The following is a 24,064-nucleotide window of genomic DNA, read 5'->3' as shown; positions in this document are numbered from 1 at the left end:
AACCTCATTCTTGAATATGGGATTGACAATAATGCATTTAAGTATCTTCAGTTCACGGAGATCGGAAACACAATCAAAAAACCTCAAGGGTTGATCAGCATTATTATCAGGAGCCACTTCGTTTCGGAATCCTAATTTTTGTAGATTTGGAATTCTTTCAAGAACGTCTTTAGTACAACTTCGAGCACTCACATTTAAGAGTGTTGAGAGGTTCGGTAAGAAAGAACCTTCACGAGGTTTTGGTAGGTTGCTACCCATGACTTGAAGATGCTTCAATTCTTTCATATCCCATATCTCTGTAGGCAGATAAGACGAATTTCCATCGTCGGACTTTACGATGCTCAGATGTCGATTAACAATCAAGTACTCGAGGTTCCATAGTTTGGATATGGAAGAGGGAACCTTTCCGTTGAATGTAATAGCAAGGTACGTCAGTTGAACTTGATTAAGTACTTCAATTGGAAATTCGTACAAACGAATTGTAAGGGCATCGAGTATCTTTAGCAACTTCAAACCTAAATATATCGGTACTGGATATTGATGATATGGACCTGTACATAGGACAGAGCGTACCATTGAAACAGATGCCATTGAGTCGAACACATCTTTGATTCCGAACAAGACATTATTGCGAATGCACAATCGGCGTTGACTTTCTAAACTTTCTTCTGCTAAACCATCGTCGAGACTCTTTAAGCCATGGAAAAACTTGCTCTTACGGGCTTCTTGATTACAGAGGTACCAAAAGGAAGAATGGAGGCTACAAGTTTTCATGACACCGCTCCACTTGTGGACCAAGACAAGACTACAAGAAACAAGGCTCTCAAAAAATTGATTAGCCGAATAGTCCGGAGAACAGGCCAATTCAAGAAACCCCTCCACTATCCAAAAATTGAAGAGCTTTGATCGAGGGATCTTATAATTTTGAGGGAAAACTGCCATGTAGAGAAAGCAGGGCTTTAAATGTTGAGGTAAGTAGTTGTAACTTGGATATAGTACCTTTGACATTTGATCATAAGCACCCACGAAAACCGAATTTTGTTTATCGTTAGCCACCATGTTCCAATACTCCCTCGTCTTTTCAGCTCTGGAAAGAAATTCGGCAACCGTTACAATCAAAAGAGGAAGACCTTCACAATTCTTGGCAATCTTCTTTCCAGCTCTCTCAAGCTCGATAGGGCAAGGCATTTCATCGAACACCTTGTGACGAAGAAGATCCCAACTTTCTCTTTTATCCAAGAACCTTATGTCGTACCTACAATGCTCGTCTGCAATTTCTGCCACTTGTTCCAGCCTAGTCGTCAGCAATATTTTACTTCCATTATTGTTGTCTGGAAATAAGTTGACCAGCTGATACAAGAGCTCCATCACCCATACATCATCCAACACGATAAAGTATCTGCTTTCGGTTAGGCGGCCTTGCACCATCCTTTTCAAGCCATTTAATTTTCCTTCTCCTTTCATAAGCACTATATTTTCGTCAACTCCACGATTCACTTGTTTTAGAATATCCAACAAGACATCTTCAAATTGACCTTTTGGGCCTATCGTCACAAACGCCCTTCTATCGAAATGGGTCGAAATTAACGGATCTAAAAAGAGTTTCTTGGCAATAGCAGTCTTACCAATGCCAGCCATCCCCCTAAGCGAGACAGCCATCCGTGCAGATGGCGACAACTTGTTCGTAATCCGATCTTTGATTGTCATATATCGATCGGATAACCCAACCATTTCCGACTCGTCTTCTCCAAAACAATCAATTCCTGACGGGATTAGACTGTCGTCTTTTTCTTTAAGCAACGGGCTGATCATCTCTTGAATGTAGGCCTTCTTCAACTTGTTTACGGTTTGAGCAAAGGAATCGACGTCTTGCTTTAGTTCCTGCAAGTCGACAATGAACGAACGGGTCTCGTTTTCATCGGATTGTGAAAGGAACTGATTCAATACGTGGGATTCAATTACGTCTTCCAATTCACGAACCGCCTCTCTGATTTCTACATCCAAAGCGTCCACCATCTTCGTGTCGATGATGCTGCCGCCGCTGCTGCTGTAATCCAATTTCCGGAGAACTGCTTTTAGGGCACGAAGCTGATCGTGTAGGAATAATACAAGCTGCATAGAGGGCTTCGGAACAATTGAAACACGAGAATGTTTGATAAGGCGCTCGATTGTGTATGTGAGAGAAATCACAGCAGCGTAAGCCATCTCTTTCACTCCTTCTCGATCGATCGGGCGGATCGATCTCGCACAGATTTCAACTAGATTTTCTGCGTCAGAGAAATCAGAGTACAGCAGCTTGTTTGTTAATTGCGAAATTTGTGTTACATGGATTTCTGAATTCTTAAGTTGCGGATAGAGTGAACAAGAAATTCAAATAAAAATTTAGATTGTTCATAAGCTCACGGCAGAGTAGATTTGAGCTGAGCCTCTGATCTTCTTTCTTTCACTGAACTGGAACAGATGCATAAGCTGACTTGCAGAGATGAAGTTATAAGTCAACGTGTTTTTAGCACCAACTACCAACTACCACCTCTGTTTAATTTCTAATACCAAAAATGTCCCCATGTTAAAAGGAAATAGCAATAACCCCATCTGTTGTGTTTTGCAAGACAATCCGTCCCTTACTTCAAAATTATATGTTGACTTTCGTGAAATGACAAAACTGTCCTAATAAATATTATGGGTCATTACAAATAAGCCCATCAATGGGTACTTATTCATAAAGAAATCCTGACAAAAAATTTCTTTACAAATAAGTCTACATATGATCCAGATTTTTGTAAAAGATAGCCCCTAGACACGGCCACGGGCCGGTTCGGGCCGGTTCCGGGCCGGTTCGGACCGGTTCACGGTTCACATTTTCCGGAACCGGAACCGGCCCGTGGCGTGCACGGTTCACCGGGCCGGGTCTGCCCGCCGGTTCGGGCCGGTTCACGGGCCTATCCGGGCCGGTTCCGGGTCGGCCCGGAAATTTTGAATTTTTTTTTTTTGTTTTTTTGTTTTTTTTTTTGAAATATTTAATGAATAAGTAAATTAAAAGAAATACTTTTAAATAGATAAAGGAAAAGAAAATAAATGGAAAGTCAATTTAGAAGCACAAGTTTGAAATATTTGATGAATAAGTAAATTATAGGAAAAATTGGGGTGTGAGGGTATTTATAGGAAAAATTGGGGGGTTTGGGGGCAAAAAAAATTCAAAAAAAAGCAAAATTGGGGTGTGAGGGTATTTATAGGAAAAATTTGGGGGGAAAAAAATTAAAAAAAAAAAGTAAATAACGGCCGGTTCACCCGGGCCGGTTCACCGGCCGTTATTCACTTTTTTTGAATTTTTTTGAATTTTTTTTTTTTTTTTTAAATCCGGGTGAACCGCCGGGCCGGCCCGGCGGTTCACGGTTCACCAAATCTAAGAACCGGGCCCGTCCCGGGTAGGACGGGCCGGTTCACGGTTCCGGGCCGGTTCACACGGTCAACGGGCCGGTTTGGGCCGTCAACGGGCCGGTTCGGGCCGGTTCCGGGCCCAAAACCGGCCCGTGGCCGTGTCTATATAGCCCCTCATACTTTAATATGCTCCAATTGCATCCTTAATTTAATTTAACCTCAATTTGACCCCAAATTTCGCAAATTATACAATTTTGACCCAATTTTTTTTTTCAAACAAAAATTTTGTGCCGCCGAATTCCGGCGTTAACTTTTCAAAAAAAAAAAAAATTCTTCCGGATTTTTTCGCCGGTTTCCGGCGTCGACTTTTTTTTTTTTTTTTTTTTTTTCTGTAACATTTTTTTTCGTTTAAACAGCAATATTGCTATGATTGATAGTAATATTAACTATATTACTGTTAAACACAGTAAAATTAACTAAACTACAGTTTAACACAACAATATTGCTATATTAATCTCTAGCACAGTAATATTAACACAACAAAACTCATTATTATTGTGTAATAGAGTAATATTAATATGTTGACTGTTCAACAAATGTAAACATAATAAAAAGCCAAAAGAATTAATATTACTGTGAGTGACAGTAATATTACTATAACAACAGTAATATTACCGTCAACCACAGTAATATTGCAATAATAGATAGTAATATTAACACGTTACTCCGTGAATAACTCAAACAAACAAAAAAATGCAAACAAAATAATAATATTGATGTGGTTGACAACAATATTACTATAACAACAGTAATATTACCGTCAACTACAGTAATATTATTGTGTTTACAGTAATATTACAATAATAGACAGTAATATTATTACGTTACTCCGTGAATAACTCAAACAAAACAAAAAACCCAAAAAAATAATAATATTGATGTTGTTGACAGTAATATTATTGTGTTTACAGTTATTTTACAGTCAACGACAGTAATATAATTACGTTGACTTGTCAACAAATCAAACAAAATAAAAAAAATAACAAAATATAAAAATAATAATAATATTGCGTTAACGGCAGTACAATTACGTTAATTAACTGTCATTGACAGTATGATTACGTTAATTTACTGTCAGTGACATCACAATTACGGTCGACGTTTAGCTGCAGACGTAAAAAAAAAAAAAAAAAAAAAAAAAAAAAAAAAAAAAGAAAGAAAAAAAAAAAAAAAGTCAATGCCGGAGACCGGCGGCAGAAAAAAAAACAGACCAGAAAAAAAAACAAAAAAAAATCGAAAAGTCAACGCTGGAATCAGGCGGCAAAAAAAATTTGAAAAAAAAAAAAGTCAAAATTGAATTTTTGTTGTCAAAATTAGATTTTTGTGGTCAAAATTGAATTTTTGTGGACAAAATTGATTAAATTGGGGTTACAATTAAGAATTGTGTATAAAGGGTTGAGAGTAATATCGTCATATACATGAATGTTTCCTTTTATTTATATTTAATATTAAATGGATGAGCTTATTGGTGAAAGAGATATAACCCCTAAACATAGAATAATAAAGATATTTGGTTGGGGACTTATGCACAAAAATTCCTAAATATTAAGTGGTGCTATTTTCACCTCTAAATTATGTCAATTCACCACCAAAGACTATAAAATGTCATAAATACACCTTAAATGTATAATCCACCACCCTTTCTTATATTCACTTAATCATCATGTATTCTAAGTTATTTCTATTTTATTTTATTTTATGAATTTTATAATTTTATTATTATTTTTTACAATGAAATAATTAGTACATGATATTTAAAGTTTCATATATGACCAACATATTATATAATTATTATTTTTAGGAAACAAAATTATATTAAGCCAAACTGACCAATTTTGGAGGAAGTTCAGGACTTTCTATATAAGTAATTAATTTATTTCTCAAAAAACGTGAATTCCTGCTCTTTTTGACCTTCGAAAATGTTTTTCTCTGACGAAAATATTATTCGCTTAAGGTGGAGAGGGTGAGATTTTCATTGAAAGCGTGGAATTTTTTATAAATATTTTAATTAGTTTAGTGCTATATGGTTTATAAATTTATAAAAAAAATTAGGTGAAAGAAGAAGAAGAAGAAGAAGAAGCATATCTCTATATATTTTGATGGTGAAATAAGATATTTTGAGAGTAAAATCGCACATCTCTAAATATTAAACAATATTTCAATTTAAAAAAAATGAATTTTGTTTCATAAATATTATAGGAAAGATGAGAAAACAAAAAAAAAAAAAAAAAAAACCATCTTCAGCCCCTGCACTCTCCCAGACCACCAAACTCCCAAATTAAATTCTCACCCACCTTCCGCCGCACCACCACCACCACATCTGTCTTCAACCTGCTCTTGATTTGGTGTGATGAAAACGCTCCAATAAATGGGCGGAAACGTGTGAGGGAAAGCTCTAAACCGAATCGAATTTCGTCGAGAAAATATTGAGGTGCTCGGGCGGAAGGGGGATATGGTTGAACTAGAGGCTGAGGGCGGAAGGTCAATTGTGTTCCGATTTCCACCGCTAACTGTATCCATGGGCTCACACTCAATTCACTTTTCTTTCTCATTTTATATAGGACAAATTACGAGAAACTACTTGAGGTAAAGTCAAATTACGAAAATCTCATCGATGATTGTGTAATAACGAAAAATCCCCCTCGGACCAATGTTTGACCATCTAAATTCACATAAAATATGTTTTGTCCGTTTCACCCTTCAGTTATTTAAAAAAAAATAAACGATAAATTACGAGAACCCCCCTGAGTAAGGTCTAATTACGAAAATGCCAATTCTTTATGTTATTAATAAGAATAAAGATTCCGTGTCAAGGCCCCCTAAGGGTAATTTTTGCTTTTAAAAAGTAGCATAAATAAATGTCACATCAATAGGGGTAGAATCGGGATTTTTCGAGAAATATTCCCTGAAATCAAAAAAAATCCGTGAAAAATCACACCGCAAAGGCCAAGGGGGTCGGTGAAAGATGGAAACAAACGTCGAAGGAATTTTGATAATTACGGATATGTGGGTTTTTTTTTTTTTTTTTTTGTAATTTAGCTAAGTCCAGGGGTTTTCATAATTTACCCTAAAAATAACCACATTTTCTAAAAATATTACAATTTCCCCCTAAGTAATTAATATGCTCACAAGTACCTCATCTGAATAGTAGTGACACATGCTCAAGGACAAAAATGACATTTCGAGAGGAATATTGCATGAAATCAAAAAGTTTATGTTCAAAATAACACCATAGAAGACTCTGTAAGTCGGTAATATACACCAGGGAAATTTTTATAATTACACCAATATGATGAGAATTTTCATAATTAGACCTTACCTTCGGAGATTTCTCGTAATTTGCCCTTTCATTTATAAACATGATCTCATATATCTATGCAGGAACTAGCAATGAACATCAACCATAATTACTTAAATACATCATATCAATCCAACCATTAAGAAAAAAATGTATTTAGGCCAAGACATAAAAACAAACACCAAAAAAGAAAGAAAGAAAAAAAAAAAAAAAAAAAACTAAGTTGCTGCAGTGAACAACTTCATTCTTGGTTACAACTTACACCTTTACATCATCCCATGAAGAAAGGACATTAATTTCAAGAAGGTCATATCTTTTCTCCAGAAGCTCCTCTGTTATTCCCTTTGCACACCTCACAACCAAACTGCTGCAATCAACTAATTCAATCTTTCTAAGAGTTGATAAAATTACCCGAGGGATCTCTTTCAGTTTGTAGCAGTGCTTAATGCTCAAGAACTGCAGCAACGGTAAACTCCCACGTTCGACGGTCCACTGCACCAGATCAGTGTCTTCAATCGAAAGAAATTTAAGCTTCGCAAATCCGTCTTTGCGAGTTTCCCATTTTACCCCTCGAAAGGCGTAGCATCTCAATTTCAACACTTCAAGATTCGGCAGCAAACCAATCGTCTTCATCTCTTCCCAAGAATATCCAAAGCCACTCATCGATAACTTTTTAAGACACGATGAAAAGATCGAAAGGGGAGCTAAAAGACTCGTCCGATTCGATTATAGAAAGGGATTTGCAACTACACATTTGAGTGATCTTAGTTCACAAAGATGTGAAATATGATCGAAGAAGCTAAAGGGTCCGTCCGATTCGATTCGAATTCCTAGTTTCTTAAGACGAGGCATTCTTTCAAGAACGGCTCTAGTACAACTTTGAGGACTTGCGTCTAAGAGTGTTACGAGGTTTGGTAAGAGAGATTCTTTTTCCCAGGGATTTGGTATGTCACTTCCCATTACGTGAAGATACTTCAATTCTTTCATATCCCATATCTCCTTAGGCAAATACGACGAATCCTTGTCCGATTTTACAATATCCAAATGTCGATGTACAATCAAGTACTCAAGGCTCGAAAGCTTGGATATGGAAAAATGAAGTTCTCCATTAGAAGTGAGGGCAAGGTACCTTAGTTGAACTAATTTCACTACTTCTAATGGAAACTCATAGAAACGGATCGTAAGAGCATCGAGTACCCTTAGCAATATCAAATCAAAACATATTGGCACCGGAAATTGATGATACAGACCAGTACATAGGAGAGAACGTACCGTAGAAATGGACCCCACAAAGTCGTACACATCTTTGATGCCGAATAAAACGTTATAGCGAACGCACAATCTGCGCTGACTTTCTATACCAACTTCTTCTAAAGCATCGTCAATACTATTTAAGGCGTAGAAAAACTTGCTCTTCGCAGCTTCTTTGTTACACAAGTACCAAAAGGTAGAATGGAGGCTACAAGTTTTCGTCTGACCGTTATAGCTTTGTTTAAGAGCCATAGCAACACTATTCGAAACAAGCTTCTCCAAATATTCGCTACCGTAAAAGTACGATTCAAGAATCCCGTCAGCTATCCACAAATCGATTAGCTTTGATCGGATTATCTCGTGTTTTTCCAAGAAAACTCCCATATACAAAAAGCACAATTTCAAATGTTGGGGTAAGTTTTCGTAGCTTCGAAATAGTACCTCATACATTTGTTCATACGCATCCACGAAAACAGAGTTTTGCTTCTCCGCAACCTCGTTCCAGTACTCCCAAGTCTTGTTCTCAGCTTCCAATAGGATTTTGCCAACTGTCACGATTGTAAGAGGAAGTCCCTCACATTTCTCGGCAATCTTCTTACCAGCTTTCTCGAGTTTGTAAGAGCACAATCCTTCTTTGCCAAACACCTTCTCACGAAGAAGATGCCAACTTTCTTCTTTACTCAGTAAACGCATCTCACGAAAACCATACAAGCCGTATTGCGCTTCGCCTTTTAGCTTAGCTGTCTGACTCACCACAGTTCCAATAAGGTCGTTTGGAAATATCTCCCTCAAATCCTTCCAAAATAGGCAAGACTTGGCTACTTCTTCGATCCTAGTTGTTATCAAGACTCTGCTTCCTCTATTAAAATCCGGAAATAACCATATCAAATCATCGAACACCTGTGGGTCCCACACATCATCCAACTCTACCCTTCAAACTTTCGTATAAAACTTCGACTAATTTATCATCTCTTTCGATAAACATTCCACCGTTTTCAATATCCAATTGAGCTAGAATAGCTCTTATGACTTCTTTCAATTCATACTTCTGCCCTATATTGACAAATGCACGACAATCGAAACGACTCGAAATCGATGGATCTTCGAAAATTTTCTTGGCAAAGTAAGTCTTGCCAATGCCCGCCATCCCGAAGAGTGCAACAACTTTGATCTCCCAATAGAACTGATCTGTGAGCAGATCTTTAATCTTGCTAAATTCATCGGATAATACGCCAAAATTACCGATTCTTGAAGAAAGAGCGTCGTCTTTTTCGCACAGCTTGTTGCTTACGTCACTGTTGGTGCACTCCATCATCTTCGACAGCATTTCGGTCGAGGAATTAATATCGTAGGTGTTTGACGAAACAGCATCTTCTTCTTCAGGCAACTGGTTTTTCAGTTCATCTGTGTAAATTTTGAGGGGTAAAGTGCAAAAAAATAGAAATTTATAAGGGGTAACGTGCAATTTGCCCATTTTTTAATTAGTGTATAGGCATCTGTACTGAACAAATTTCGATATACCATTTGTCAGTGGGGAAACGCGTTTTCAGATAAGTAACAAAAGCAGCTACTTTCTTGACATTTTTGGCAAAAGTTTAACGACTTTAGTTGTGGCCTATAATGATGTAGGAGAAAGTGAGAGCAACAATGAGTTGCAATTGAAGAAAATTGTAGTTGATTTTTGTTTTTGAAAAGAACATATTTCAATACTATATTCTACATTTGTCTATATATATTTGGAGTTATTTGCACATACCACATTGTAATCTCTAATGGTTAAAAAAGCTCACATGTTAAAATAATTAGCAATTAACCGTCTATATTGCATTTTATTTAGTTCACTATCCCCTAGTGGAAACAAATATGTTGACTAAAAGGAAGTGTTCGGTTATTACCCTTTCCACCATACCGAACCGAATAATTCGGTATTTCAAAAATAAAAAACCGTACATGCGGTTTGCTATTCGGTACGGTTTGAAACGGCTCGATTTTTTGGTTTTTCGGTTCGGGTTTTTGGTTTTTTTTCGGTTTTTTTGCTCACCCCTAATTGCCATCCCTATCCGAAACTCGAGGATTGACTAGTAAAAAGCGTGTAAAATGAACACTTATCAATAAGAGACTGAAATTAACTCATAATAAATGACCTTCTTAGATATTCGATCAAATACAACTGAGAGTGGATTCGGTACAGTTACTAAACATTTGGCTTAATACCGTGTATCAATTGTATCTTGTGGTATGGATAATGTTTATATTCAGGGGATAGGGGGGCGCCCCTGAACTTTGTTTTAGTATTTTGTTTTGCCAAAAATCAGAGGCTAGGTAAAGAAAAAATTAATATTTTTTTCAGCAATAATTTGAATTTTAGGTAAACAAAATAATAAACATTGGGTGAACCTAATAATATATAGGTGTAATATAATGATTTGTTTTTTTTCAATAGATGATGGCCTTGAGTCTATCATTTTCCCAAGGTTCTAAAAAGCGGGAGTCGAGTTCGAGTTGGTTAGACACCGCCTCGCAATTAATCAGTGCGGCGGTGATTAATCGACGATAAATTAAAAATAAATTGGTTTTTAAATTTAATGTAATATAATGTAGATATTATTTGTAAATACTCACATATATAAAATGATATTTAAACATGATTTTATCCCTTCAATTATATATCATAATACATAATAAAATTTTAATACTAATAAGATCATAATATAATAAAAATTCTTACAAAATAAAAATATAATGAAAATCTTGTGCAACCAAAATTATGTTTGAACATATCAAGCATATATCATTAAATCCTTTAAAAATAAAAATTAACATAACAAATTAAAACAAAGCATAAGTTTTTTTTATTTTTTATTAAAAGCTCAACTCTTTTTTTATTTTTACTTCAAAAAAAAGAGATTTTTGACTGATTTTTGCGATCAAAATTTGACCTGCCTCTAAGGTTTGACACGCCTCGGACCGCCTCAAACCACCTCGAAGACAAAAATTGAATTTTCAAACATTTACACAGAAATCAAGTTTTTAACTGCCTCCGCCTCGAAGATCGATTAATTGGCCGCCTCGACCGATTTTTTAAACACTCATTTTTCCCAATAGACTTGCCCCTGGTTCGAAGTCACAATTTGTAACTTTCTTATTCTACTTATTAGATCCATTTATTATTTTTCTTGTTTGTTTAGTTAAAAATACTTTTTACTTTTATATAAAACTAAAATATTAAAAGTTAAAGGAGCACAATACAAAAGCAATAAAATATATAAGGGGAAATATGCAATACCCCCCTCAAATGGAAAATATAATGAGTAAAACCCAATTGACTTTTAAGACTTTTGCACAAACCCACATCCCAAACTTAATTAGTGAAACCCCCTTAATTAAACATAATAAGACATAAGTACCCTTATTAATAGTTTTTTATAATAAATCAAATATTCAATCACGATATCTTTCCATAATCGTTTCCCTTTATTATAGGCGGACGTGATTCTCTTTGATACACAGACGTGAGTTCAGCCGAGATTAGGAGAGAATAGAGATTTCATCGCCATTCAACCATTCTTTGTTTGTTGCCGGAGTTAAACTGCGTTTGAAGGTTAGAGATTCTTCTTTATTTTTGTTGGTTTTCGTTAATGGGAAACTGCGTTTGAAGGTTAGAGGTGCTGCTTTATTTTTGTTGGTTTCGTAAATGGGGCTGGGCTGTAGTGTGTGTATTCAGATATGTGTGTACGTAGAACCGAATTTTATTGTTTATTTTTTGGTCGTCTTAATTGGTGTAAAGGATTGTTACTGATTCAAAATTTTATTCCGTTTTACACAGAGTCACGTTGTGACTACTCTGTAAATTAGTTGTTCGTTTTGTGGTAATTGATATGCTAGTGTAATTTATTGTAATTTGTTTTTTTGCGTTACTTGATATATTAGTGTAAGTTTCAATGTGTTTGTTGTTGTAGAATTGAATTCGGATAATATTATGTGATTTGCATTTACAGAGTAGTGCAGATTTACTCATCAGAAGTAGTCACATAGTAGTCACATTCTGAAATTTTTTTGGTGTAGTGCTGCACAACATGTCGTCAACCTTGATGATTGTGTTGAAGTATGGAGGCTCGTTTGGGGTGAAGATATGTCAGGGTGATTTTGTGTATGAAGACCTCGTTGGCTTTGTCACCGATAAGTGGTGCAGTTTGAATGCGAGGGATGTATCGATGACTTACAACGTTGATGGATATGGCGAGGGTATGCTTGGCGATAATGCTTGTAATTTGTTTTTTGCGTTACTTGATATGTTAGTGTAAGTTTCAATGTGTTTGTTGTGGTTGAATTGAATTCACATAATATCATGTGTTTTGCATTTACAGAGTAGTGCAGATTTATTCATCAGAAGTAGTCACATAGTAGTCACATTCTGAATTTTTTTTGTGTAGTGCTGCACAGCATGTCGTCAACCTTGATGATTGTGTTAAAGTATGGAGGCTCGTTTTGGGTGAAGATATGTCAAGGTGATTTTGTGTATGAAGACCTCGTTGGCTTTTGTCACCGATAAGTGGTGCAGTGTGAATGCGAGGGATGTATCGATGACTGACAACGTTGATGGATATGACAAGGGTATATTCTCACTTACTGACTTACTGAATATGACTCACATAATAGTCATATTCTCATTGTTCTGTTAATAATTATGACTATTGTTGATTCATCAATTAGTGATTTATGAATTTCTTGTTTGTTCCCCACTCTCTCTTTCGATTTTTTTTTCCAGATCTGAACAGCAGCAGTAACATGACTATAGTCATATTCGAATATGACTATAGTCTTATTTATGTATTTTTCGAATATGAATATGACTATTGTTGAATATAATCTATCTTCTCGTTTTCAAGTAGACTTCTAGTAAGTAGATTCAAATTGATTTTTTGTGTGGATACTGATTGGATTGTTTTCGTAAACAATAGATATTCGTTGTTTTATATGATTTGGTAAACATGACTATGCCATATAATCCGAATTTTTAATTTCAAAAAAAAAAAAAAAACAACAATGTAAAGAAAGAATATGACTACAGTTAATATAGTCGCATATAGTCATATTCAATTATAGTCATATTCGGGTTGCGAACTTGTGGAGAGAAAAATTTCAATTTTTTGTTTTAAAAAATAAAAAAACATTTAAAAAATTATTTTTATTAAAAAATATTATAAATAAAAATAAATAAAAAATGGCTAAATAAAGTCCGAAAATAATATAAAAATAAAAAATAAAAAAAATAAAATCCGAAAATATATTTTTTTTTTGATTTGGTAGCATTTTTTTAGGAATTTGAAAGCACATTTTTAGGAATTAAATTATTATTATGGAAAGAGAGAAAAAATAAATAATTGAGATAAATTATACTAATTATTCCTAATTGGTGGGATTTAGGTGCCTCATTAATAGGAATTTTGTAAATAGTAGATAGTTATAATAAAAAACGTGCAGGGTTTAGTTTCCTTATTAATAGGAATTTTGTTAATATTAGATAATTATTAAAAAAAAGTAGTATAAGGGTAAAATTGGAATTAAATATTATAAGGGGTTTTCACAAAAAAAGAATTATTGCATGGACATATCACTATTTTTTATCTATAGGAGGGGTGTATTGCTAATGACCCCAATATATAAATACATATATAGAACTATTACAAGTTTACTTTTAGGAAAATATATATATATATATATATAATATATTAGTTAAAAAACAAAATTGAGGGGGGCCATGGCCCCCTTGCCCTGCATTGGACCAAAAATACTATCTTAGCGAAAAACTTACGCCTACCTCGGTTGGTATTATCAAACCAGCAGATTCGCCGACCACACTCGTCAATTAAATCCTTTATATACCAACCGTTCGATGTGAAGAACGGGAACCCCAATCTCACCATCTAAATATATCCAGCTTCCACACTTATTTATCAAATCCGTGCACCAAATGCTTTTCTATCCACCATCTTCATCGTAACTACATTTTGGATTCTTTGTCTGAAGCCCCTCAATCTCGGAAGGCTCTGTGCATTCAAGGTTTTTCTTGCTAGCTTAAACGGCATTAAAATTAGGCGAACTTTCTTGCAAGAATCCCATTAATTAACAATCAAAGAGAGTTTAAATTAGATGGAGTACAAAGTTTATCTATTCGTTTCACCAGAGTAAATGCGCGCTAGTAAATTGTATAAAAAGGCCAATAATTAAAACATTCTCTTCATCTTACAGAATAAGACTTGGACCAATTTGGAGAGACTAATACTCCTATATATTATGTGTAGAAACAAAAAATAAATACAAGTGTAATATCAGTTATAGGAATGTAGCTTCAAGCGACTTTCCGGCGTACTTTACTGGAGAATCGTGGTTATACTCTGCAGTGTTGAGAACAGAGACGGGGCTGGAGTTATGTCACAACTATGAACTATCCACGTCAGCAATCTCGACTGAGAGCAATTATTACAGCAAGCATCAACAGGGACAATCTTATCCATGAGAATGAATAAGGAACGAAAAGAACTTACGATTTTGAAGTCTAGTAGATTCTTTCTTCGTAGACTAGACCTTTGTAATTTCATAGAAAATTTTATACGAAGCACAAGGAGATCTAAGTAATTCATTTCGAGAGGCGTTTTATAACCAAGAAAACGTAAAATTCAGGTCTTACCCGTCATGAAAATATTAGGTATATATGCACTACGAAACTCTCTTTCTAAAAGTACCGCCATTGAAATGCAAAAATCTAGTCATACATCCTTAGGCCTCATTCGAGAAACAACATAATCGAAATGTAGCAAATGTTTGAGGTTTAGGTCGAAACCCGTGATTAAAAACAGGTCCGAAGTTTAATCAAGCATATGAATCATATTGAGTCCAACCTCAATCCTATTCTTACACAAGGATATATTACCCAAATATAATTCAATCACATGTTACATTATCATGGATAATATGATCCTACTCAATTCAATCAAATATAGAATATATTTTCTAGTAATAATTAAAAAAAAAAAAAAAAAAAAAAAAAAAAAACAGTTGGTGGTTGAGTTAATTGTTTTTACACTCTAGACAAAATGTCATCAAGGGATAAGACAATCCCACGATAACACTCCCACACACTAATCCTATCCTTATCCCGAGCCGCGTAATCCAGCCTCGTCACACGAGTGAACAAATCGGAGTAGAGTTTCCTCAATCCGGGCCTCTCGGCGGCGGGCTTGGCCAGTATAATGGTGTAGATGTCCTGTTTCAGCAATGCGGAGCTTCTGCGGAGCAGCTTCTGGGCTTCTTTCCAAGACTCCGCCATTAACAAATCCTTCACTTCGAGCAGGCTCTGCGCGTGGGATTGTATCCCGGACTCCGCTTCTTCGACTGTTTGGTCGGGGACTGTCATACTGAAATCGAAGGCGCTGGCGGGTTTTGCGGAGATGGTTAGTTGTCTGTATAAGAGAATGGCTGACGAGGCTGTTAGAATTATGGATGATCTTCTGGTGGCGGCGCCGGCGGTGGTGGTGGGGGTGGTGGGGTGGGGTTTGATGGGAGGATGGAGTGGTGGATTGAGTTTTTGTAGGAGAGATGTGGTGGTTGCCATTTGTTCTACTATGCCAATTGGTTTATGCGTTTGTGATACTAAAATAGAATCACCTTCCTTCCAAAATGACCTTAATTAAGTCATTTATTACTACTTTTATTTTCAAATCCGACTAACAATGTTTTCAGAACCGGACCGGCTAGAGAATCGGACGACCATTTAGGTCATGGATTTATAGGGTCGAATCGGTTCAACCGGGTTTTTGATTTTATTTTAATATGCCATTATTTTATTAATTTTAATATTTTAAATGTATTATTTCTTTATATTTTTAATCACCCACTTATTATTTTCATTTTTATCTACTTCACCTCACTTTGTACTATATTTTATTGCTTATGAGTTATGCTCTATATTTTTTCATTTTTTATTCTTCAAATCCGGCAATCGGCCACCCCTATTCGATCACTCATATGATCATATCCGACAATCTTTCGACCACTCATGACTAGATTCGGTCACCCACTATTAAGTATGTGAAGGTTCGCTCAAATGTAGCCACAAATAACCAACTCAGGGGTGATTCGAGACGTTTTTGCCGAAAACTGGGTTCCTTTACTGACTCGTCAGTTCTCGGGTTTTACCCGGTCGAACCGGATTTTGGTCATTCGACCTCGGTTTTCGATTTTCCGGTTTTAGATGTCAGACCAGACCGCTTTATTGCCGGGTCACGGTCGAACCGGTCCGACCGGCCAGTTCGGTCCGGTTCTAACAACATTGCCGACCAAGAATTATTGAATTATACAAAAGATTTTTTTTTTTCATACCGAAAAGATCGAAAGAATTGCATCGACCCACCAATGTGGTTTTAAGAATGTTAAGAAAAAATCGAAATAAAAAACTACAAAGTCTAGCTACTTCTTTGACGTCTACTTCTAGGAGTAGAGCAAATTTATGTATTCCTTGATAGATTTTTGACCGAGCAAAGTTCATATTCATCGTCGTCGTAGTATTGCTCATCATCCCATAATCGAGGGGATCATAGGCATAAATTGATAGAATATAAGATAGGAGTGATGTTCAGGGCATGTCCTAGAGTTCGAAAGCCTTAGGCGAGAATGAAAAATGGGTTCTTTTATATATATTTGTTATATAACAATTAAATTTATTACTCTACTGCAGTATTCCACAATTACTAAACCAAAGAGCTAGATAAATATGTCATTTTACAACAATATTATTGTTTTTTTTTTTTTGGAAGAATAAATTAGTATAAATTAATTGCTTTAAAAGTTTGAACTAATATATTCTATTATCAATTTATGTTGATTTTATAATTTATAGATCAATAGTAAACTGATAAAAGCTCTAGTAAATCCATTAGGTGGCCCTTTTATCAAAAGGAAATACTTAAATAAAAGGGAGTAAATACACAAAGTCCTTATGAATTTGAGACCCCTAAAAATCAAGAAAAAATGAAAAAATGGAGAGGCCCAAGGCGCCTCTTCGGGTCGGCCCTAGTATATTGATACCAAAATCCTCACTCGGATATCCAAATGCCTAGACCCGGGGTATTACGAAACAAGTGTAGCAGGAGGCTTAGGAGAAGCAAGGAGGACAATGGCACTCGAGGTTCGGCACTTGCACAACCTAATGAGCCTTTAAAAAAAGGATTCAGATCAAGAAGGCGGTCAAGAAGGGCTCGATCAAGCTCGTCGCCTTGAAGTCGAAGAGTGAACTAGGGACCTTTTCGACCTTTTGAAGCTCCGTGTAATCATCTTTTTTGTTGCACTGGGGCATTTTTGTCATTTTACCTCTCCTAGGGGTAGTGTTGGAAATTCCCAACACAATAATGAATTCTTTAGTAGATACCAAAAAAAAAAACATATCCTAACAAAAGCTATGCCATGGTATAAATTATTTATTGAATAATTAATTAGCTGTAAAATATGACATTTTCTGCTGAACTCACAAGGAATTCCTTTACAATCCAAACCATTCCAGTTTCCGAAATTCGAGATTATACCTCGACAAATATAATAAACGAAGAGACGAAAAATGCAATTTAAAAAAACAAATAAATAAATAAAATTTAAACAGCAAAAACTACTTAGCAACAAACACCTTATGCCTAACAGGTTTAGTAATCAAACCCGCAGACTCACCGATCACAACCTCGTCAACCAAATCTTTAAATATCAACCGTTCGATGTCAAGAACGGGACCCGCGATCTCACCGTCAAAATCCACCCAGCTTTCGGACCTATTCATCACATCCGTCCATAAAATGCTCTTCCATCCACCATCTTCTTCGTCCGAGCTGCCACATTTCGGATTCTTTTTCGCCTCGAGCCCTTCAATCTCCGAGCACAATTCCCTCAGAAGCTTCTGCGCATTCAATGCTTTTCTGACTAACTTAAACGGCCTGAAAAACGGCTCGGAATGCGGGCCCGCCGCAGAGGCGAATTTCCTCGCGAGGATCTCGTTCACAGCGTCGAAAATAAGTTTCCTGTGAAACTTCTCTCTTAGGGTTAACTGAGTTGACTTTTTGGTCCTTCGGTCTTCCTTGGACAAAGTGCTTCCTTTAGTTTGCTCCAGTACTAAGAAGAGCTCCGGGTTTATAGGGTGTCCGGATTGATGGAACTGAAAATCGGAGAGGTCTCGAAGGAGGAGGCCGGAGGCTAACAGAATTTCGGAGATGTATCTGTGATCTGGATTCGTGTTCTCGCATAACGAGGCTATGTAATCTGTACGTGCTTCGTCGTGGGTCGAGTTGAGGCGTGTGAGCTTTTGGACTAAGTTTTCTATGTTTTGGAGTTTTTTTCTGTTGTTCTCGAATTTCTTCGAACCCGATTCTGTGGCGGTAGCACTGAAACTATTGTCCGGTTTGTTCGAATTCCTGGGGTTGCCTATCGATGTATCCACTGAAAACAAAACAATCAAAATTAAGTGACAACGGTTAAATAAACAATCTTGTTTTGTCATTAGAAGGTGGCAATTGGACCAACTTGCACCCGGGTCCATTACGCTGTAATGTAGATTTTTCACGATACATTATAAATTAATGCATAAATACAAAAACTCACACAAAATCATAAAATAAAAAACACATTATACACACACAAACGTAAAAAAACACAGACAAATAAACAATCTTGTTTTGTCATTAGAAGGTGACAATTGGACCAACTTGCACCCGGGTCCATGTGGATCGGATCCAAAACGGGTCGGATCAAGAATGGACCAAAATAAGTGGATCCAAAGTGGAACCGATCCGAACCGGATCCATTATCATTTTTACGTGGATCCATTACGCTCTAATGTAGATTTTTCAAGATGCATTAAAAATTAATGCAAAAATACCAAAACTCACACAAAATCATATATGCGTTCTTGTTTCTTCTAATGTGGATAGTTAGCAACGTAATCCATGCCTGGTCTAGTACTATATATCGTAAAGATGATAAACGAAAACAAAATACGACTCGGTCTACGTGCTTATTTGAGTTCATGGTAAGAAAAAAGGGATCAAAGTATTTAGTATAAGCAATGTCTTTAATAGTACTATAATAACAGCATTGTATTAAACATACAGAGACAGAAAACTAAGAGTTAATGTAAGTAGAATGTCGTATATTAAATACGGGATGTACCTTTAAGGGCCTTTCCGACATACTTCACTGGAGAATCTTGGTTATACTCTACACTGTCAAGAACCGATACAGGACTGGAGTACTCTGTGGGACCCACACCAAATTCTGCAGACTCTTCTTCACTTAAAGTCGTTGTCGATTTCTGAAAATAAACCATGAAACATATTAGCAAAAGAGGAGAGCAAAAAAATCAATCGGCTAAGGATAAAGAAAAGAAAGTACCATGAATTGAGAAGCCTTCTTCGATGGACTTCGATTGCTGCTTATGCCAGGTGGCCTTTCGTAACTATCCACGTCAGCAATCTCGACCGACTCAGCGCTGACCTCACTCACCTGGTCGTCACTGTGTTGAGTGATCGGAGCTTTAGGTCGTCTTCTTCCACCTGGCGAATTCAACGACTCGGATTGTTGCTTGTTCGTCTGTCTTTTCAATTTGCTCGAATCGGGAGAAGTGGGCGGTCGGGATCTTTTCTCAAGATCGAGTTTCTTCTGTTGCATTCTTGGACTGATGGATCCTGAGCTCTTTCCCCACCCTTGATTGCTGCCCTCTTTGATCAACGGCTGAGATTTCGTCGAAGCTTGTGCGGTTCTTAAAGTTCTATCACTTTTCGTACTGACAGAGCTTTGAGCATTGTCTCTCTGACTCGATTTGGCAATGGAATCTTTCGATGCTCCGCCACTTCCCCTTAATTTGGGCAGACCGGATATACCATCGAGCGAAATCACCGACGAAGCAGGTATACCAGATTTGCCGACGAGCTTCGCAGGTTTCATAATCACAATTGGAGACTCGTAAGTTTCAGCATAAACAGCCTTCGTTTTTCTCGAAGCAAGAACTTGACCCGTTTGTGGCTTTCGAAAATTTCTCTCCTCGTGATCTTTTTGGCTCGTGAAATTCGAACCCTGTCCCTCTTGTGGGGTTTCTAAGAGTCCCTTAGCCTGCATGGCTTCGAGTATCTGTTTAAGTGCTCTAAGATCCTTTCCCGACTGAGTGAACTCGATATCTTTCAACCTCTTCTCTATCTCACTGTAAACCGACGGAAACGCGGTGGGACCCTTTGCTTGGTTTCTCGTACTTTTGGCAGGACCCTTCCACGGTGCTGGTTCGATTGGAGACCGAGGCATAGGTTTCATCGAACCGTCGGAATTTCTCCAACGCGGCGAACTAGGCTCCTTCTTCGAGTTCTTTGGAGAAATCGGTACTTGCATTGGTTTGTTAGCATCCATTTTCTCGAACAAGCCTAAATTGTTGACGAATTCTTCATCCGGATAACTCCGACCAGAACCCGAACCCGTATTCGTGCCGTTGGATGAGGAAACGTGTTCGGGTAGGGTTTCCAAGCCCATGAGCTTCGCCACCACACTCGGTGGCCGTGCTTGTGTTTCGTTGAAAACAACACTATCTTTTTTTTGCATGGTTTTCAAGAAAGAGTTGGGTTTCGAAGAATCGGAAGCGAGACTATTCCTCATAGAACCCTCTCGACTGTCTAAAGAAAGGCGTGGAAGGTCCTTAAGCTTTAGGGCAGAATTCGACCCATCGAAGCGCGTTCGGTTTATTTCCCTTCCATCGTAGGAAAATCGAGGGGCATCTTTCACAACCGAAAACGAAGACCCTTCTTTCGCGTGGTACGATGAAGATCTCAAAAGTTCTCGAGGTTCCTTGAGATAAGCAGCGGGGGTATTATCGGTATATTTCGAACGTAGTCTCGGAGAATCTCTGTAATTGGCATCCTCTGTTTTGGTTTTGTGTTTGTTGGATAAACCGTGAATTTCTTTGTATATGGAGTCCTTTACGAAATCGCGAAGATCGACTGATTGTCGGGTGGACGAACTTTGGAGGGTCATAGCTGGATCTCTTGAGGGCGTTTCCGGAAATATCATCCGGTCGAATGACGCTGGTTCTAGTTGAGTGGCTCTGTTACAGTCGAGAGAGGAGAAAGACGATGAACGAGATGAAGATGAAAATGAAGCCCTTGACGATTCGGTCGACACTCTTTGCGTATTCTTGTGTGGATACTTTTCCTGTAAATAGTAGTAAATTGCATAACTATGTAATCGCATCCTCGTACAGAGAAGCCTAACAAGAGAACTTATTAAATGATCAAGAGAATTTTCAAATGTAAAACTCGGAGGGTCTTCTTACCCGTGATGAAGATCTTATGTATGAACTACTTGAATCTCGTTCCAAAGTGCCAACATCGTAATGAGAATTTCCTGCAAAAAATTAATATTTTCTCACACTAAGATATTTGCTCTTTTCATCAAGATCAATTTCAAAAAAATGTAACACTGCATCAAGATTCAAGAATCAAGATTAAAAATAAATAAACAAAATGGCCATTACATACATCAATTGGTTATGATATAACACGAATAGTTACAATCTCGAAAGAAACACAATCGGAGAACACCATAAACAAAATCGAAAAAATAGATAAACGGAGCAACTACTATAAGAAATCCTTACCGGGGAGAAGCCTTTGGGGGGTGTGGCCGACAATGCGCCTACTACCGGTAAGCATATTTTGACGATCGAAGAGTTGAAAGATTCCGGTCATACATCCAATTTGCTTTTGCAAATCTGGATTATCATCTGTTAAAGAATGTAAAAGCTTTGCTGCCATTTTTTAATTTCTTCAAACACAATTACACAAAAAACACCACAAATTTCATCAACCCTAAAACACACCTCCTCAAAATTGAATCCAAAACAATGGCTGTAATAAGCTGTCACTACCACTTCCGAGGAATCGAAAATTGGATAATGGTATTTTATTTAATTATTTTCACAAGGGTTTTTGTGGCAGCAAAAATTAACATAAATTTATCCCCATTCCATATATATATACATTCACAGATATTTAGATCAAAATTCACCACAAATCAAATGCAAGGAATCTGGCGAAAAACCCTTCAAAATTAGACAATCAAAGTGAAAAAAAACGAAACCCCAGATCACAAAATCGAATCTTTTTAATCAGAGCAAGCAATTTACACCAGTTCTCTCAGAAAAAATAAACTGAACTAAATCCACAATGACAGCGAAAAAGAGGGGCGATTCGAACAAAAAATGGGTTGAAGAAAATCTCTTAGCAAAATGCCAAACAAGAAACTAAGAAAAGAAAATGAAGACAGCCCACAAGAGCTTGGATTGTTAGTTATTCAATGGAAGTATGGTCCATTGTCCATGTGTAGACCAAGAAATGATAAGAGAAAAAAAAAATATTAAATTTGAGGCGAAAATATATTATTTTTTTAATAATAATGAGCAAATGAGAAGTGGGGAAGATGAAGGGGGGCCAGGTCTTTGAGGCAGCAGGCCCTCTCTCTCTCTCTCTCTCTCTCTCTCTTCTCTCTCTCTCTCTCTCTCTCTCTCTCTCTCTCTCTCTCTCTCTCTCTCTCTCTCTCTCACACACACACACACACACACACACACACACACACTTCCATGTGGGATGGGTATAATGGGTGGGTCTAACATTGTCTGCATGAACATGTGATTTTGTCATGACTATATGAAAATAGATCAATTGTCATCCCTTTTTAGTTCTTCTCTTACATTTTCGTTAGACAAATTTTGAAATAAATCTCTATGATTGGTTGTTAAAATATGATTAGTCAAGTAAATTATGCAATTATACATTTTTTTATAAGTAATGAACTCCGAACCAACTATATAGTTGCATTGGATAAATCTACAATCTTGTATAATAGTTTATAAATTATACGAGAGACATAACTCATACTAGGCTAATCATGTATGACAAGTTCCATTTAGCGGCCGCTGACAATGAGATTTGAATTTAGGTTAATTAACACAGAGTCACTTGTTCCAACTGTTAGGCCGTCGCTTGCATAACTAATTGTGCAATCATACTCAATAGTCGATCCTAATGTTATTGGACTAGAGTAAGTGAACTGCACAATTTTTCAATAAACTAAGATAGTAGCTTAGTTTTTTTTCACTAAAAAAATTGGAAAAATTAGAGAAAACCCTGCATCTAACAAATATAGGTAAGGAAACACCCCCTACCAAAAATAATTAGAGAAAACTCCCTTACCTAATATTCCACCGATGTGATATATTCATAATTCTAAAACTATCCTTAATTGTCTATTATACTCTTTCAAAACCATAATCTTATTTTTTATTTTTCATTCCGCTTTCTCATTTGCAGCTTCTCTGTGCTCTGTTTTTTCTTCTTTTTTTCTTTGTTTTCTCCGGCAAATCTTCTCCCCACTGCTGCTGCCGCCGCCGGAAGATGGAGAAATAAAGAAGAGGAAGCACTCGTCGTCGGCTTGTGAAGGAGAAACACTCTTCTTTCTCAACAGCATGTTCCTCCCGTCGGCGTGTGGAGAAAGAAGAAGAGGAAGAGGCTGTTGAGAAAGAAGATGAATCACTTGTCGTCGGAGGAGAATCAACGGAAATTGTTGATGAAGGTATTTCTTTGTTTTATTTTTTTGTTTGCTTTATTTTTATTATTTTTTTAGTGTTGGTTTTGTCATCTATTTAGAAATTGTTTATGGAGTGACCAACAATGGTTGACAAATACCTTAAATCGTTTTCTTTTTTTTTTTACATCGAAATGCTAATTTGTGTTTTCTTGTATGAATTGTTTATTTTATTTACTTTATTTTTGTTAGGGATTGTTTGAATAGTGTGGTGTGGTTGCGGTGTGGTGACGATTGGAGGCAGATCTAGGATTTTTTGGCGGATCAGGCGGAGGACGACGCGGGTAGAGAAATTCGTGCAGGCTGGAACCTTAATCGACTATGTACATGTTCAATAGTCGATTAAGTTAATCGACTATGCTCTGGTAGTCGATTAAGGTTGATCGACTCCATTTTTTTTTTTTTTGGATTTTTTGT

At 36.7% G+C, this 24,064-nt stretch overlaps 3 protein-coding genes and 1 pseudogene across 4 annotated transcripts in view; all 4 read right to left on the bottom strand.

Moving 5' to 3' along the window:
• Positions 1-2,551, bottom strand: part of LOC148771162 (putative late blight resistance protein homolog R1A-4) — a 3,091-nt gene extending 540 nt beyond the window's left edge. The window contains exons 1-2 of the mRNA XM_088816891.1: positions 2,404-2,551; positions 1-2,267 (exon numbers count right to left, since the gene is read on the bottom strand). The exon at positions 1-2,267 is cut by the window's left edge and continues 540 nt beyond it. Of these exons, the coding sequence (XP_088673017.1) occupies positions 1-2,205 (2,205 nt within the window). The 5' untranslated portion in view covers positions 2,206-2,267; positions 2,404-2,551. The remainder of the gene's footprint in view (positions 2,268-2,403) is intronic.
• Positions 2,552-6,766: 4,215 nt separating this feature from the next.
• Positions 6,767-9,461, bottom strand: LOC148771161 (putative late blight resistance protein homolog R1A-10; annotated as a pseudogene).
• A 5,515-nt stretch (positions 9,462-14,976) lies between these two features.
• Positions 14,977-15,907, bottom strand: PQL3 (PsbQ-like 3). The gene has a single exon (XM_012998420.2). The coding sequence runs from the start codon at positions 15,600-15,602 to the stop codon at positions 15,069-15,071; it is 534 nt and encodes a 177-aa protein (XP_012853874.2). The 5' UTR covers positions 15,603-15,907; the 3' UTR covers positions 14,977-15,068.
• A 1,543-nt stretch (positions 15,908-17,450) lies between these two features.
• Positions 17,451-22,815, bottom strand: TRM4 (LONGIFOLIA protein). 2 transcript variants are annotated; one of them, XM_088816890.1, is made up of 5 exons: positions 21,663-22,815; positions 21,339-21,409; positions 19,418-21,217; positions 19,196-19,337; positions 17,451-18,451 (listed from the first exon to the last, which is right to left on the bottom strand). In XM_088816890.1, the coding sequence occupies exons 1-5, from the start codon at positions 21,817-21,819 to the stop codon at positions 17,649-17,651; spliced, it is 2,973 nt and encodes a 990-aa protein (XP_088673016.1). In that variant the 5' UTR covers positions 21,820-22,815; the 3' UTR covers positions 17,451-17,648. The 2 variants fall into 2 exon arrangements, with proteins under 2 accessions (XP_088673016.1, XP_012853958.2); XM_012998504.2 differs by having other exon boundaries at positions 17,451-18,466; positions 21,663-22,754.
• Positions 22,816-24,064: the final 1,249 nt, after the last annotated feature.

The sequence above is a fragment of the Erythranthe guttata genome, chromosome 4 (genome assembly GCF_056151865.1).
Source record: "Erythranthe guttata isolate IM_541 chromosome 4, IM_541, whole genome shotgun sequence".
Lineage (NCBI taxonomy): Eukaryota > Viridiplantae > Streptophyta > Magnoliopsida > Lamiales > Phrymaceae > Erythranthe > Erythranthe guttata.
Note: the sequence above shows the minus strand (reverse complement) of the source record. Positions and strands in the feature narration are given on the sequence as shown.